Genomic DNA, 14,041 nt, shown 5'->3' on the forward strand with positions numbered 1-14,041 from the left:
CCAGTCGCGCGGGCAGCGGGTGGGCGGTCGCCGGCGGGCGGTCGGTGTCCAGCCGCCTAGTCGCCGGCGGCGGGGGGGGGGGGGGACGGACTCCAGCCGCCCAGTTGCGAGGGCCTGGCCTCTAGTCCCCTGGTTTCTCCTGCTAGTCCTGGTTTCTCCTTTATGCAGGCTCGCTCTGATAATCCCTCCCCCGGAAAGCCTAGGAGAGATTTTATGCGAATTCCCCGCTGTATGGGAGATGAGCTGAGTTACACACACCTGTTTTATTGCTGCAATCTGTCGGAGAGTTGCGGTGGTTACTTCAGCTCTCCAAGATGGTGGCCGCTGGTTTCCTTGGTGGAGTTTCCGTTGTGGGGGATAGAACTGTACCGCTTCCTTCCCCGTCTGAAATCCCGAACTCAGCCCGGGGCTCAGTGGGGGCTCAGCCGGCAGGATTCCACAGAATCTGCTGCAACGTTTCTCCCTGCTTGCTGGTTGCTTCTCGGTGGTGCCCCGCCGTCTGTAGCCACGGGGCGGGCCACGCAGATCAGTCAGCCCGGATCTCCTAAACTTAATTCTTAATATTATGTTCATTTAACCTGGTGTATACAAAGTATTATTTCAGTATATAATATAAAAATTATTAAGGTATTTTGCTTTTATTTTTATGCTGAGTTTGGAATCTCGTGTGTATTTTTACATTTACAGCCATCTCAGTTCTCACCAGCCACCATTTCAAGTACTTAACCTTTATGACTGATGGATACTATATTGGATAGTGCAGTCCTAGATTGTGAGATGTGGAAATTATGATGTGCTCTTTATATTACATTCTTCTTCCTCTTTTCATAAATAAATATTTGATAGTTTACTCCTTTTGCAGTGTAAATTAGATCTATATTTTGGTTAGGAGTAAAAGTTGTTTAGAGCCTCTCAATATGCAGTTCAAGATTATTGTTTACATACTTACTAAAAACTTCATTTGCAGCACTTGTATTTTTAGGACTAAGCTCTTGATGCCAGGTTTTCTTGGACTTGATAATGTATTGGTAGAATATATCTGGACATGGGCTGATGTTGTGGCTCAGCAGTAGAGTACTCACCTAGCACGTGCAAGGCCCTGGGTTCAGTCCTCAGCACTACATAAAAATAAATAAATAAAGGTATTGCATCTGACTACAGCTAAAAAACTTTTTTAAATTATAAAAAGAATATATCTGGACAACTCCTGAAAGCTCACCTTTTAAGTTGGTGGGGTTAGAAAATTACAGTTTTCAATTAGCTACTACGTTCCTTAACAAGAGAAAAATGTTATGGTTTTGAAAAGGAAGATAACTAGAAGAGTCAGTTACAGTGGTACATGCCTGTAACCCCAACGACTCAGGAGACTGAAGCAGGAGGAGAACAAGTTTGAGACCAGCCTCAACATCATAGTGAGACCCTGTATCAAATTTAAAAGGAATGGAGATGTAGCTCAGTAGTAAAGTGTTCCTGGGTTCAGTCCCTTGTGTCCTGGGGCAGGGCAGGGGGAATAGCTAGATTTTACTGGGCAATAATTGAAATAAATGAAAAGGTACTAGAACTTTAAATTGTAACAAACCATGACCTACAGGCCAACTTGTTTCTCTTATTTGAAGCAATCAGTCTTAGCAATTATCAGCACTTTCAGAAGCAATGGATCAAGTTTATTTCTGAAATCTTTCTTATTGGTATCACTTTTAGAGCTTGGTAAATTGCTGTGGCTTTCTTGGATGTTCTTAGACTAAAACTAAAGTTTTCTCTTTCAGAATTTGGTGTTCACTTGGCAGAGCTGACTGTAGATCCCCAGGGAGCACTGGCAATCCGTCAGGTGAGTCCAGACTGAAATGATTTACAAGTAACATTCTTTACTTGGTAATGAAACTTTCTTATGGGAAAGAGAAAGAATAAGGCCAATTTAAATAATCTATGATTTAGATTTAGATATGATTCAAATGTATAAAGCCATGTATATGATATGTATGAAAAGTCTTTTTCTTAATGCACTTCTTGGCTTATTCTCTTCACAGCTAGCATCAGTCATCTTGAAACAATACGTGGAAACTCACTGGTGTGCCCAATCAGAAAAGTTTAGGCCTCCTGAAACTACAGAAAGGGTAAGAACAGTTACTTGAGTAGTCTGTAGACAGATATTTGAGTAGCCATCATAAGAGATTGTCAACATTCATTGACAACATGGAGTGATCAAAAGACTTAAGTAGAAAAGGAGATTGGTGGCTGGCATGGGGGGGGGCACAATGCTGTAAATAAGAGAACTCAGGTATCAGGCTGGCCTATGTTCAAATGCCAGTTTTGCCCTTTACAATCTGTGAGATAATTGGAAACATACTTGACTACTAAGCCTCAATTTACTAAATCTCTAAAATTAGAATTATAATGCCAATTTCAAAGAGCTTGAAAATAAAATAATGTTTCTGCTTTGTGTAGTGCTCTGCAAATATTCTTTGCCCCCAAAAGTATTGAGATACAAATTGTAGAGACAAAAAGGCTGCTGGAATCTTCTGCAGTTATGGAAATGTTTTTCTATCTGTGATGTCCAACATAAGAGCTACTTAGCTACTGAGCACTTCAAATATGGCTGACAGGTGTGGTGGCACAGGCCTGTAATCCCAGCAACTTGAGAGGCTGAGGCAGGAGGATCACAAGTATGATTCCAGGCTGGGCAACTTAGTGAGACCCTGTGTCGAAAGCAAAAAAAATGGATGGGGATGTAGCTCAGTGATAGAGCACCCCTGGGTTCAATCCCCAGGATCATAAATAAATAAATTAAACAAAATTAAATACTTCCTACTTGAAGTGAAAAACTGAATTTTTAATTTTATTTAATTTTAATTGAAATGGCCACATGTAGCTAATGGCTACTATAATGGACACCATAAGTGTAGAAATCACAGGTAAACTCTCTGAATGAATTATTTGTCAAGTTTATGTGTTGGAGTTTTCTACAGCTATGCAGTTTTTATATTTTTTTCTAACATAGTTCCAAACTGGACTGGGCTCTGCTGATCACCTATAACCTGATCTAATGGCAAGTGGACTTTCCTCCTCTACAGGCAAAAATTGTTATCCGGGAGCTATTGCCCAATGGGTTGAGAGAATCCATAAGCAAAGTGCGCTCCAGTGTGGCCTATGCAGTGTCAGCCATTGCTCACTGGGACTGGCCGGAAGCCTGGCCCCAACTCTTCAACCTGCTCATGGAGATGTTGGTGAGCGGAGACTTAAATGCCGTCCATGGAGCCATGCGTGTGCTGACAGGTACCAGAAGCCTTTTCCTGGTATTGGTACTTGGATTCCAAGTGACAGGAACACTTATAAGAAGCTATGTGATAGAGTAGCCAAGATCAGTAGAATTTGCTACAAATGCTACTTCTTTCTTCTAGTTTTTTATGTGTGCTATTCCTTTCCTAGTTTTTATTTCTACATCTACCCTCCAGCTCCATTGGTTCTTTCTAGAGAATTAAGTTGGCATAGTACTACTTCTACTACCAAACCTTACCACTTAAGGATACAGGAAGCTGGAGGTATAGCTCAGTAGTAGAACACTTGCCTACTATGCACAAGGACCTGAGTTTGAAACCCGCCAGAAAGGATACAGGAATAGCATGGTGATTAAGCAGTCAGATTTGAGGTTCATATTCTGGCTTCACCTTGACTTTTACTCTTCACATGGCATGTAGCTTCTTTGAACCTGAATCTCCTTGTATATAAAATTAAGAGGCTAATAGTGTCTATCTGAAGGAGCGTTTAGTAGTTTAAATGAACTAATCTTTGTAAATTGTTTAGCACAATAACCAACATGTGGTAAACACTCAGCAAGTTTTAGTCATTATAATTTATCATTATTAATATATATTATTTTCCATTTAGCCAGTTGTATATTCTCAATTGATTAGCTTCATTTTTATAGTGATAATGTGGAAAACCATCAGGTAAAAGTGAACTCAAGGGCTTATGTTTTATTGCTTAGTGCAGCCAAGACAAAGTTAAGAATAGTCAAATAGGGCCAGGGATGTGGTTTAGTGATAGAACTTTTTGCCTAGCATGTGTGAGGCCTCAGATTGATCCCCAGCACTACCAAAAAAAGAGAAGAAAAAAAAAAGATATGTCAAATCGGATTTTCTTATAGAAATGTAAGAAATTTTTTTTAATGTGTATATAATCCTGTCATTTAGCCATTTCAGAGAATATGTAATCTTTAGTCTCTTCTCTTCCCTTTTTTCATTCTAAGAGGTTGATCTTCAGCTTTTACTCCAGGGAGATTTGGTGGATATCTCTTCTGATTAATCTGTCAGTTCCTCCCAGAACCTACTTTCATATATCCTAAGGTGTGGCCCAAGTTTCTCAATCCTTTGCAATTTCTACACTGCTTCCAGTTTACTAAATGAAGTCACTTGGAAATCTTTAAAGAAATTCTTATCACCATCTTGTACTCATCTGTTAGAAATCGTCCTTCCCCTGTTCTACAAGTTCGTGGAAATCCCATCTATATCTTATCTGTTTCTCTGTGACTTGCCAACTTACCTGAAATGTATTCTTACCTGGTTATAATTGCCAGATTCACCCTTTGAATCTCAGTTTAGCAAATGGCATCTAAGCTGAATTTTACTATTTCATGTGATATTAATGGTAGATAATAGATAATATCAATTCCATATCAAAGGCAAATCTATTTCAAAACTCCCTCTTCTCATGCTCCAGATGCCTTCCCCCTCCCCTTCTTTCTTTGTTGAGAAAGGGGAAGGGAAAAGAATTGCCATGTTGCCCAGGCTGGCATTAAACTGATGATCCTCCTGCCTCAATGTCCCTAATAGCTATAATTATAGGCCTGTGCCACCCCCACCACTGGCTTCCAGGCTGCCTTTTTGAACTCCCCATTATATTCTTATTGATTGCTTGCAACAAAGCTTTAGATTTTAGCTCAGATACAAAACAGACTTACCAAAAAGATCAAAAGGTTCCTTGCTCAGATTTTTACTTCCCTTATGTCCCATGCTGGTCCTTTATAATTCATTATTCAGGTGACTTCTCACACTCCTCCTCATGGAATTAGACTTTTTTTTTTTTTTTAAATCAATGAACCTTTATTTTATTTATTTATATGTGGTGCTGAGAATCTAACCCAGTGCCTCACACATGCTAGACAAGCACTCTGCCACTGAGCCACAGTGGCAGACTTTCAGGATTCTTTATTTACAACATCAGGTTAACATGTTAACATCAGGTTAACATGTATTTTCTACCATGGAAAGGAAGACTGTTCCTTTCTAATTTTCCATCATAAATTTCAGCTTCTGACAGACCCAAAGAAAAAGGATGGTTTTACATTTATCCTGATTGGAATGCTGAAGAGCCCTTCTTGTACTTTACTAAGGAAATTACTGTTCAATGAGATCACTTTTCTGTCGGCCAAGGGAAAGAACTGGTAGGGAAATTTTTATACTTTTGAAATGGAGTCATCAGACATGGAATGGATTGCAGCCAATCTTCATTCCCAAATCAGTGCTCCAAATATTTGCAAAAGAGGGTAGACTGTATAAGTTCCAACAGCAGAAACTCAGGCATGCATAAAGATAGAAGGACATTAGTATATGGATAGAGAATGGGACTGATTCTCTCAGGGTGTTTGTTTCTTGTTATTGGTACTGTTTGGTTTAGGTTTGGTTTGGTTTTTTTTGAGGTGGAGTCTTGCTGTGTTTCCCTGTTCTTAAGCAATCCTCCTCCTTTAGCCTTCCAAGTAGGTGGAACTACAAACACATGCCACTGTGCCCAGCTTCTCCAGTGTGTACCTGACTCCCTTTAATGAGGCTTCTCAATAATTTATCCATTTATGAAAGAGAATTAACTTCAGGTACAGTGGTACACACTTATAATCTCAGCTACTCAGGAAGCCAAGTTAGAAGAATCTTACATTCTAGTCCCATCTGTGCAATTTAGTGAAAACTTGTCTCAAAATACAAAGGACTGGAGGTCTAGGGCTGTAGCTCAGTGGTAGAGCACTTGCCTACCACATTTGAGGCACTGGGTTTGATCCTTAGCAACACATGGAAAATAAATATATAAAGGTATTGTGTCTATCTACAACTATATATATATATATATGATGTATCTCAAGTGTATAGCACCCGTGGGTTCAATCATAGTACCACCAAAAAAGTAGGAAGAGAACTAAGTTTTATGGTTTGAAGGAAATGCAAACATATTGGCAAAGAATTGAAATGTTTGATCAACAAACTAAAACATTTTCTTTAGTCTCAAGTAAGTTTGGAAATCGAGGTGTTGTTGGTGTCCCAGAGTTTTCCTGACTTGCTGAATGACCTCATAAAAAAATTATTTTTAACTTAAACCTATAAAGTATAAATAAATTGAGACTACTGGGAGAGAAAAAATGTAGTAAGTCACTTTATTAGTAGGATTAAGTTGTACTACATTTTTCATAAAGCTTATTAGTGTGTATATGTTGTACTGGGGATTGAACCCAGGGGTGCTCTATCACTGAGCTATATCCCTTGCCCCTTTTTCTTTTTTATTTTGGGGCAGGGACTCACTAAATTACCTGAACTGGCTTCTCGAATGTTTTCCAAATATTAGCTTCATTTTAATACTAATAATTTGGAAAATCATCAGATAAAGTGAACATTTATTGGAACTCAAGGGCTTATATTTTATTATACCACTTAGTAACATGAAATCCAGGGTCCTTTATGCTGTCTTAGTGCATTGTGTATGTTATATTTTTTTGGTTTTTGTTTTTCAAAGTAAAGAAAAAGCTGACTCATACTTCCCTTACCTTCTTCAAGTCTTATTCTACTATGTTTTAAAAGAATGGAGTTGAAGCCTAGTAAATCTGAACATACTTTATTATGTGCATCAGAACAACTTGCCAAGGGAAAAAACTAAAAAGAGGAACAAAGAGACCTCAAAGTGCACCTGAATGTTGACAGGTGGACACAAACTAATACAGAATTTTCTGGTTAACTTCATAAAGACTTTTATGCAGTTCTCTTTCAGATTTCCTTTTAGTATTTATATTAAGGTTTCCTTCTTAATCTCATTTTCCTTAAGGCCATATTGTTCTTTCTTCTTCTTCTAACAAATAATCAATAATTCTCGCTGCTTTTCTTCCCTAGTTAAGGCCACCAGGCCAATGTCCTTATTTGTGTGCTGACTAGGAACCGCTATCTGGAAACAGTTTGGAAATTTCCACACTTAATATCTTTATGAGCAGTTAATTTTTTTTTTTTTACAGTACTTTTTTCTTTATAGAGTTCACTCGAGAGGTGACAGACACACAAATGCCACTGGTTGCTCCTGTCATTCTTCCAGAGATGTATAAGATCTTCACCATGGCTGAGGTATGAAATCTCAGCTTCATGATTTCAGAAAAAAGGGCTGTTCAGGCTCTGGTCAGCTCTGCCTCTCAGATGGGAGTTTATGGTGTATTTCACTGATATACCTGAAGACTGGAACTGACAACGATCTGGATCAGAATCTAGATTAACCATAGACTTTTCACTCACAACTACAAGGGTAGTCTTTTGATAAAACAATGAAATCACTGAAATATATCTTCATATAGCTCATTTCTAAGTATTTAGTATCTTTATTGATACCTCCCATTGAGGTATTCTACCTAAGCTTGCCTACCTTAGCTAAGGACTTAGAAGTAGTCTTATCACTTCATTGCATAAATAGGTCCTTAATATACTCAGGGTGTGTGTGTGTGTGTGTGTGTGTATTTGATCAATGTGTATATGAATGGTAACTCATTCACAGGAAGATATGAATGCCTAGTGTATAATGTTTTACCCCTGTCCTCCTGTCCTCCTGCCCTCAACCACAATGTGCATATTAACACACCAAGGACTAAGGATGTAGCTCAGTTGATAGAGCATGTGCCAGGCTCTGGGCTCAATCCCCAAGCACCACTAAAAACCAAAAAAAAACAAGGGGGCTGGTGGTGGGGCTCAGCGGTAGAGCACTTGCCTGGCATGTGTGAGGCACTGGCTTCGATTCTCAGCACCACATTAAATATATAAATAAAATAAAGGTCTATCAACAACTAAAAAATATATATTTTTTAAAAAAAGGAAAAAGAAATACATTGTTGGGGCTTGATAAATTGTGTTATAAAAATGTATTAAGAATTGTAATGCAAAAAAAGAGAGAGCTCATGTATAATGGCATAATTTGATGTGAACATACTTTATATACAGAGTTACAAAAAATTGTGCTGTGAATGGATAATTATGAGTGTAATGCAGTCCACTATTGTCATGTATGTAAGAAATAAATAAATTTTAAAATTAATTAATTAAATTTTTAAAAAAGAAAGAAATACATTGGTGGGGCTTGGGTTGTGGCTTAGTGGTCGAGTGCTCGCCTGGCATGCATGAGGCGCTGGGTTCAATCCTCAGCACCACATTGTGTCCACCTAAAACTAAAAAATAAATATATATTAAAAAAAAGAAATATATTGGCCATGTTAGGATTTTAAACATTATACAGCTTGATATTTTTAACCAGATCAGACCACAGAGGCTTACATAAAATGTTAATTACAATAAGTTCTAACATTATGATTCTTAATTGTAAATGTCTGCCTCAGATATGAACAATAATATTTCCTATCTGTCCAGGGGATCCAATCTGATGTAAGGATTGATAGTTTTACTTCTAGTCATAGGTTCACACCTCATTACATTCCAATCTCATGTCTGTGCCATAACTGCTTTCCCAGGTATATGGTATTCGAACCCGTTCCCGAGCTGTGGAGATTTTTACCACTTGTGCCCATATGATCTGTAACATGGAGGAGCTAGAAAAGGTAAGTGAGCCTTTGGTAAATAACATATTTCATGCTTATGTTTAAGTTTTTATTAATCCATTACGTCCCATCATCCTATATGTAGGATACCTATAAAAACTTAAATTGAGCGATTTAATATGTGTTCTGTGTATAGGATGATAGAACATAATTAGTTAATGCCTTCCAAAGCAGTGTCTCATTTCATGATACCAGAATTAGAAAGCACACTAACCAATATGCTAGATAGATTTAACATTTGAACTAAATTTTTAAATTTATAGATTAGTTTCCTTTTGTTTCAGTCTTATTTCTTTAAATACTTTACCCTATATCTTTTTCATATTAGAGATATCCTAGAACTTTTCTACATTTTATGATCCTCTTATGAAACAAAGCTAGCTGATAAATACTGATCAAGAGAATTCAAGAAGCAGTTACGGGGCTAGGGTTGTAGCTCAGTGGTAGAATACTTGCCAAGCATGTATGAGGCACTGGGATCAGTCCTCAGCACCACATTTAAAAATAAATAAAGATATTGTGTCCATCTACAACTAAAAATATCTTTTTAAAAAGCACTAGTTCAAAATACATTGTACTGGGCTGGGGATGTGGCTCAAGCGGTAGCGTGCTCACCTGGCATGCGTGCGGCCCGGGTTCGATCCTCAGCACCACATACAAACAAAGATGTTGTGTCCACCAAAAACTAAAAAATAAATATTAAAATTCTCTGTCTCTCTCTCTCTCTCTCTCTCTCTCTAAAAAAAAAAAAATCAAAATACATTGTACTGTCATATATAACTAAAAAGAACAAAAATTTTTTTTAAAAAAGAAACTGTTATGAAAAGGTGGCCTTATATAATAGCTTTTAGTAGGGATGTGAGGAAGAACTACAAGTAGTAGTTAAGAAAACATGAAATACTGAAAAACAACCTCCAATGACTTGATACCTATACCTTTCTAATTAGTGGTACTGGGGATCAAATCCAGGGGTGCTGTACCATTGAGCTACACACACAGCCCTTTTATTTTTTATTTTGAGACAGGGTCTCACTGAGTTGCCTAGCCTGGCCTCAAACTTACAATCCTCCTTCCTCAGCCTAACTAGAGCTTTAGATACCTTAAGTCTCCCTTTTTGATGTGGTTATTGATGCCATCCATTAGAGGTTTGTCAGCATTGATTTTGATTTTTGTTATCAGGGTGCAGCCAAAGTCCTGATCTTTCCAGTGGTGCAGCAGTTCACAGAGGCCTTTGTTCAGGCCCTCCAGATACCAGATGGCCCCACATCAGACAGTGGGTTTAAGATGGAGGTCCTAAAGGTAAACATTTACTGCCTATGAGATTTGGAGCTTGATAGTCTGAAATCATTGATTTCTCCTATGTCACTCTTGGGTGTCTTCTCTTAACTTCAGGCAGTGACAGCCCTGGTGAAAAACTTCCCAAAACACATGGTGTCCTCCATGCAGCAGATTCTGCCTATTGTTTGGAACACCCTAACTGAGAGTGCAGCTTTATATCCTTTCCTGAAAGTTTAAGGAACCCACTACCACCTATAGTTGGGAATCTAGCCTTGGGTCTCATATTCATGGGGCTCCACATTTAAGTGTCCACTCCTAGTGTTGGAATATATGGCATTCTTTTGTAGAATATATGTAAAGCAGACTCCAAATTCTATTTCTTTACTCTTCATCATACTTATGTGAGGACTGAAGTGAATTACACAGAGGAAGTAGAAGATCCCGTGGATTCTGATGGTATGTAGTTTATTTGATCTTGACAGAAATCAATTATTGAGAAAAGGGATTTGGAAAAAGAAAAAAGTCAGAGAAAGAAAAAAGCAGTAACTTAGAAGCTTCACTCTTCTAAGTGAGTTTTCTAATAGAGTTTCCTTTCAGTTTTTAGATGTGAAGAATTGAAAATTGACGATCTTTAATCTGTTCTTCATAGGCATTTGCAAAAATCATATAAAGTCATAGAATTTCTGAGTTTGGAAGAGATACCTTAAAAGTCATTTAATCCAGCTACTTCTGGTGTTTTGTTTAGTTTAATTTTGAAGTCCAGATGATGATGTTTTCATTTCTGTTTTAATATTTGATTCACCAGTATTTTTTACTTGAAAAACCAAAGGATATTTGATATCCTCAAAGTTCTTTGACTCTTCAGCCTCTTCTACCAATTCCCTTAGGAACTGGCAACTGCTTGCAGTATTTCTTAATTTACAAAGATAATGTAGTTGATTTCCAGTATATGTGCTTTTCTTTTGCTTTCTTATCACTAACTTCTTCTCTTGTGTATTTCCTATAGGTGAAGTCCTGGGCTTTGAAAATCTCGTCTTTAGTATTTTTGAATTTGTCCATGCCCTCCTAGAAAATAGCAAATTCAAAAGCACTGTTAAGAAAGCTTTGCCTGAGTTGATTTACTATATTATTCTGTACATGCAAATCACTGAGGAGCAGGTAAATAATACTTGGAAGAAAGTTACCAGCAGGCATTTGGAAAGTGCAGCTTTTTGGTGAATGCAGGCCTTGATCAAGGAAATGCTTTCTTTCTAAAGATAGACACTAAGAGAATAACTTCATGTGAAGTTCTGGGAAAGTTTTGACATCATTTTATTGCCAAATCCTTGGGTATTGAGGAGTTTTTAATCAATTCCTATATTAGGTAATTGGGCTTTCTGAACACTTTTTGCATTAGGAAAATCTCTGTAAAAACCACTAAACCAAAGATCCTGGTATCTAGGAGAAACTGTTCCTTCAATATAAATAATAGAAAGTAGTAATCAGATTATTCACCTGTTGGTCTTTAAAACTGGGAGTGGGGGGGGAAGCATTGAAGAATAAGATAATACCTCTCATAGAAAACAGCACAAAAATTGACATGATTTTTATATTCAATATCCCATCAGACCTATTATATTCAAGAAACTGACTTATCAAAGAATAATAGCTAAGTGGCAATAACAGCAAGTAATCTCCCAAATTCTAAAATGAGATCTGGTAGAGAGCAGTAGCCATTGCTACAAACCTTGAATGTAAGAATTTGTTTCTCTTTAAAAAAAAAAAGACTTTGAGGCTTATAATTTTGTTAAGTAATAGGCTAAAGTCTTCATATCTTTGTTGATGAAAAGAAGGAACATGTGAACCAGATTGGTAGCCCAACGAAAACATAATTTTATCATCTTTTCAGATTAAAGTGTGGACAGCCAACCCCCAGCAGTTTGTAGAAGATGAAGATGATGATACTTTCTCCTATACTGTTAGAATTGCAGCTCAAGACCTATTGCTGGTAAGAGAGTCACCTTGATACTTCAACCAAATAATCCTCCTCCGTCACTTGAGGGTTTCCTCCTCTTCCTAGACATCTAACCCAAGGTGAGCAGTACTGTTGAGCAGCTTTATCTCAGACATTTTTGTGAATACAAGAGAGCTTTTCAAATGAAGCTTGAGACTCAGAAATTCCAAAATTGTTTCTACTAGTTCTGATTCACCAGTAGATATTAGATATAAGAATTGTGCAGAGGATGCTGGGTGCAGTGACATATGCGAGTAATCCCAGCAACTCTGGAAGAGGCAGAAGCAGGAAGGTGGCAAGTTCAAGGCCAACCTAGGCATTTAGCAGGACCTTGTCCCAAAATAAAATAAAAGGGCTGAGATGTAGCTCAGTGATGAAGTGTCCCTGGGTTCAATCCCTAGTACAAAAGAAAAAAAAATTGTGTAGAGGATAACATGCTAATTGAGTAAGAGTAATCAAATAAGGAACATTATTTTACTTTAAGCTGCCTTTGTCAAGACTATAGTGTAATCCAGAGGTTGACAAACAAACAAAAAATGCTGAGATGGACATCCAAACATCTGTTTATGTTTTCTTCTGCTCTACTGACTAAAAGCATGGAGTTCTCTCTAGACTGGAACACTATGAAGAAACTGCCACTTGCTTCCTATTAGGTAGGAGGTTTCTTGGTGAAATCTCTTTTTATAATTACTTCTTTTCTTTTTTTAGACAAGGTCTTACTAAGATGCCCAGGCTGGCCTCAAACTTGCAATCCTTCTGCCTCAGCGTCCCAAGTTGCTGAGATTACAAGCATGTGCCACTACACTTAATATTTCTTAAGGCACCTACGAAAGATTATACTCTTTTTCAATTAATAGAGTAACCTTTCCGTCATGAGGTTCCTAGAGAATAAATATCTCCTCCTTTGTCATCCAAAGCTGAATCTGTCATTCTTACTTTAGCTCTGCTGAACATAGCCTAAGGAAGCAACTAGTTAGGCTTAAAATGCACTGTAGAAAAATAAGTATTCTTAGCCAGGAATTCCTAGCCAAGTCACTGTAATCCCAGCAATCTGGAAGCTTAGCTAGGAGGGCCACAAGTTTGAGGCAGCCTCAGCAATTTAGCGATTCCCTAAACAACTTAGCAAGACTCTGTCTCAAGATTTAAGAAAAGGACCAGGGATATATAACTCAGTGGTTACTATGCTCCTGGGTTCAATCTCCAGTATCAAACAAACAAACAAAAATATTCTTTTATTTCCATTAGAGACCCTTAAAACTAATGGAGTCACTTTTTTTGGTGGGGAGGATTGAACTCAGGGACAGTTTACCACTGATCTACAATAATGCCCCAGCCCAGGCCCCCCCACACACTTTTTTTTTTTTTTTGAAACAAGGTCTCACTAAATTGCCCAGCCTGACCTCAAACTTCCAAACCTCCTGCCTCAGTCTTCCAAGTTGCTGAAATTATAGGCATGCGTCACTTTGCCCAGTTTGTAGTCACATTTTTAATACACCTAATCTGAGTTTAGTGTGTACATGTGAAAGAATTTGAACCATTCATTTCTAGCAGTCTTGATTAAAGCAGTTTGCAGTTAAAATGCTTGGACTGCACACACAGATTTATTAGCCCTTCTCTTCTTTCCCTAGGCTGTGGCCACAGATTTCCAGAATGAGAGTGCAGCAGCTCTGGCTGCAGCAGCCACTAGGCATTTACAAGAAGCTGAGCAAACCAAAAGCAGTGGCACTGAGCACTGGTAAGAGCGAGCGGCAAACACGTAATTTAAGGACCTGTTTGGGGCCTCAGATCTGAGACAAACAAATCCTTGCTTTGAGTCATCTATTCTAAAGCAGTTCTTCCCAACCATAAAATAATTGGTTTTTTATCCCTATTTAAATATCCTTGAAAGGAAGGGCTTTTATATTGTTTCTAACTGGGGGGGGGGGGGG

At 38.0% G+C, this 14,041-nt stretch overlaps 1 protein-coding gene across 4 annotated transcripts in view; it reads left to right on the plus strand.

Annotated features, from left to right (window-relative positions):
* Positions 1-14,041, plus strand: part of Ipo9 (importin 9) — a 56,105-nt gene that overhangs the window by 11,952 nt on the left and 30,112 nt on the right. For 3 of the 4 annotated variants that reach the window (XM_015483826.2, XM_015483827.2, XM_048809674.1), the window contains 11 exons: positions 1,767-1,828; positions 2,028-2,114; positions 3,072-3,273; positions 7,282-7,370; positions 8,756-8,842; positions 10,022-10,141; positions 10,235-10,335; positions 10,518-10,576; positions 11,127-11,278; positions 12,009-12,107; positions 13,742-13,848. In XM_015483826.2, coding sequence (XP_015339312.1) covers positions 1,767-1,828; positions 2,028-2,114; positions 3,072-3,273; positions 7,282-7,370; positions 8,756-8,842; positions 10,022-10,141; positions 10,235-10,335; positions 10,518-10,576; positions 11,127-11,278; positions 12,009-12,107; positions 13,742-13,848 — 1,165 coding nt within the window. Of the gene's footprint in view, positions 1-1,766; positions 1,829-2,027; positions 2,115-3,071; positions 3,274-7,264; positions 7,371-8,755; positions 8,843-10,021; positions 10,142-10,234; positions 10,336-10,517; positions 10,577-11,126; positions 11,279-12,008; positions 12,108-13,741; positions 13,849-14,041 lie in introns of those variants that run through there. The other variant, XM_048809675.1, reaches the window with a different exon arrangement.

The sequence above is a fragment of the Marmota marmota genome, unplaced genomic scaffold (genome assembly GCF_001458135.2).
Source record: "Marmota marmota marmota unplaced genomic scaffold, marMar, whole genome shotgun sequence".
NCBI classification, from domain to species: Eukaryota; Metazoa; Chordata; class Mammalia; order Rodentia; family Sciuridae; genus Marmota; species Marmota marmota.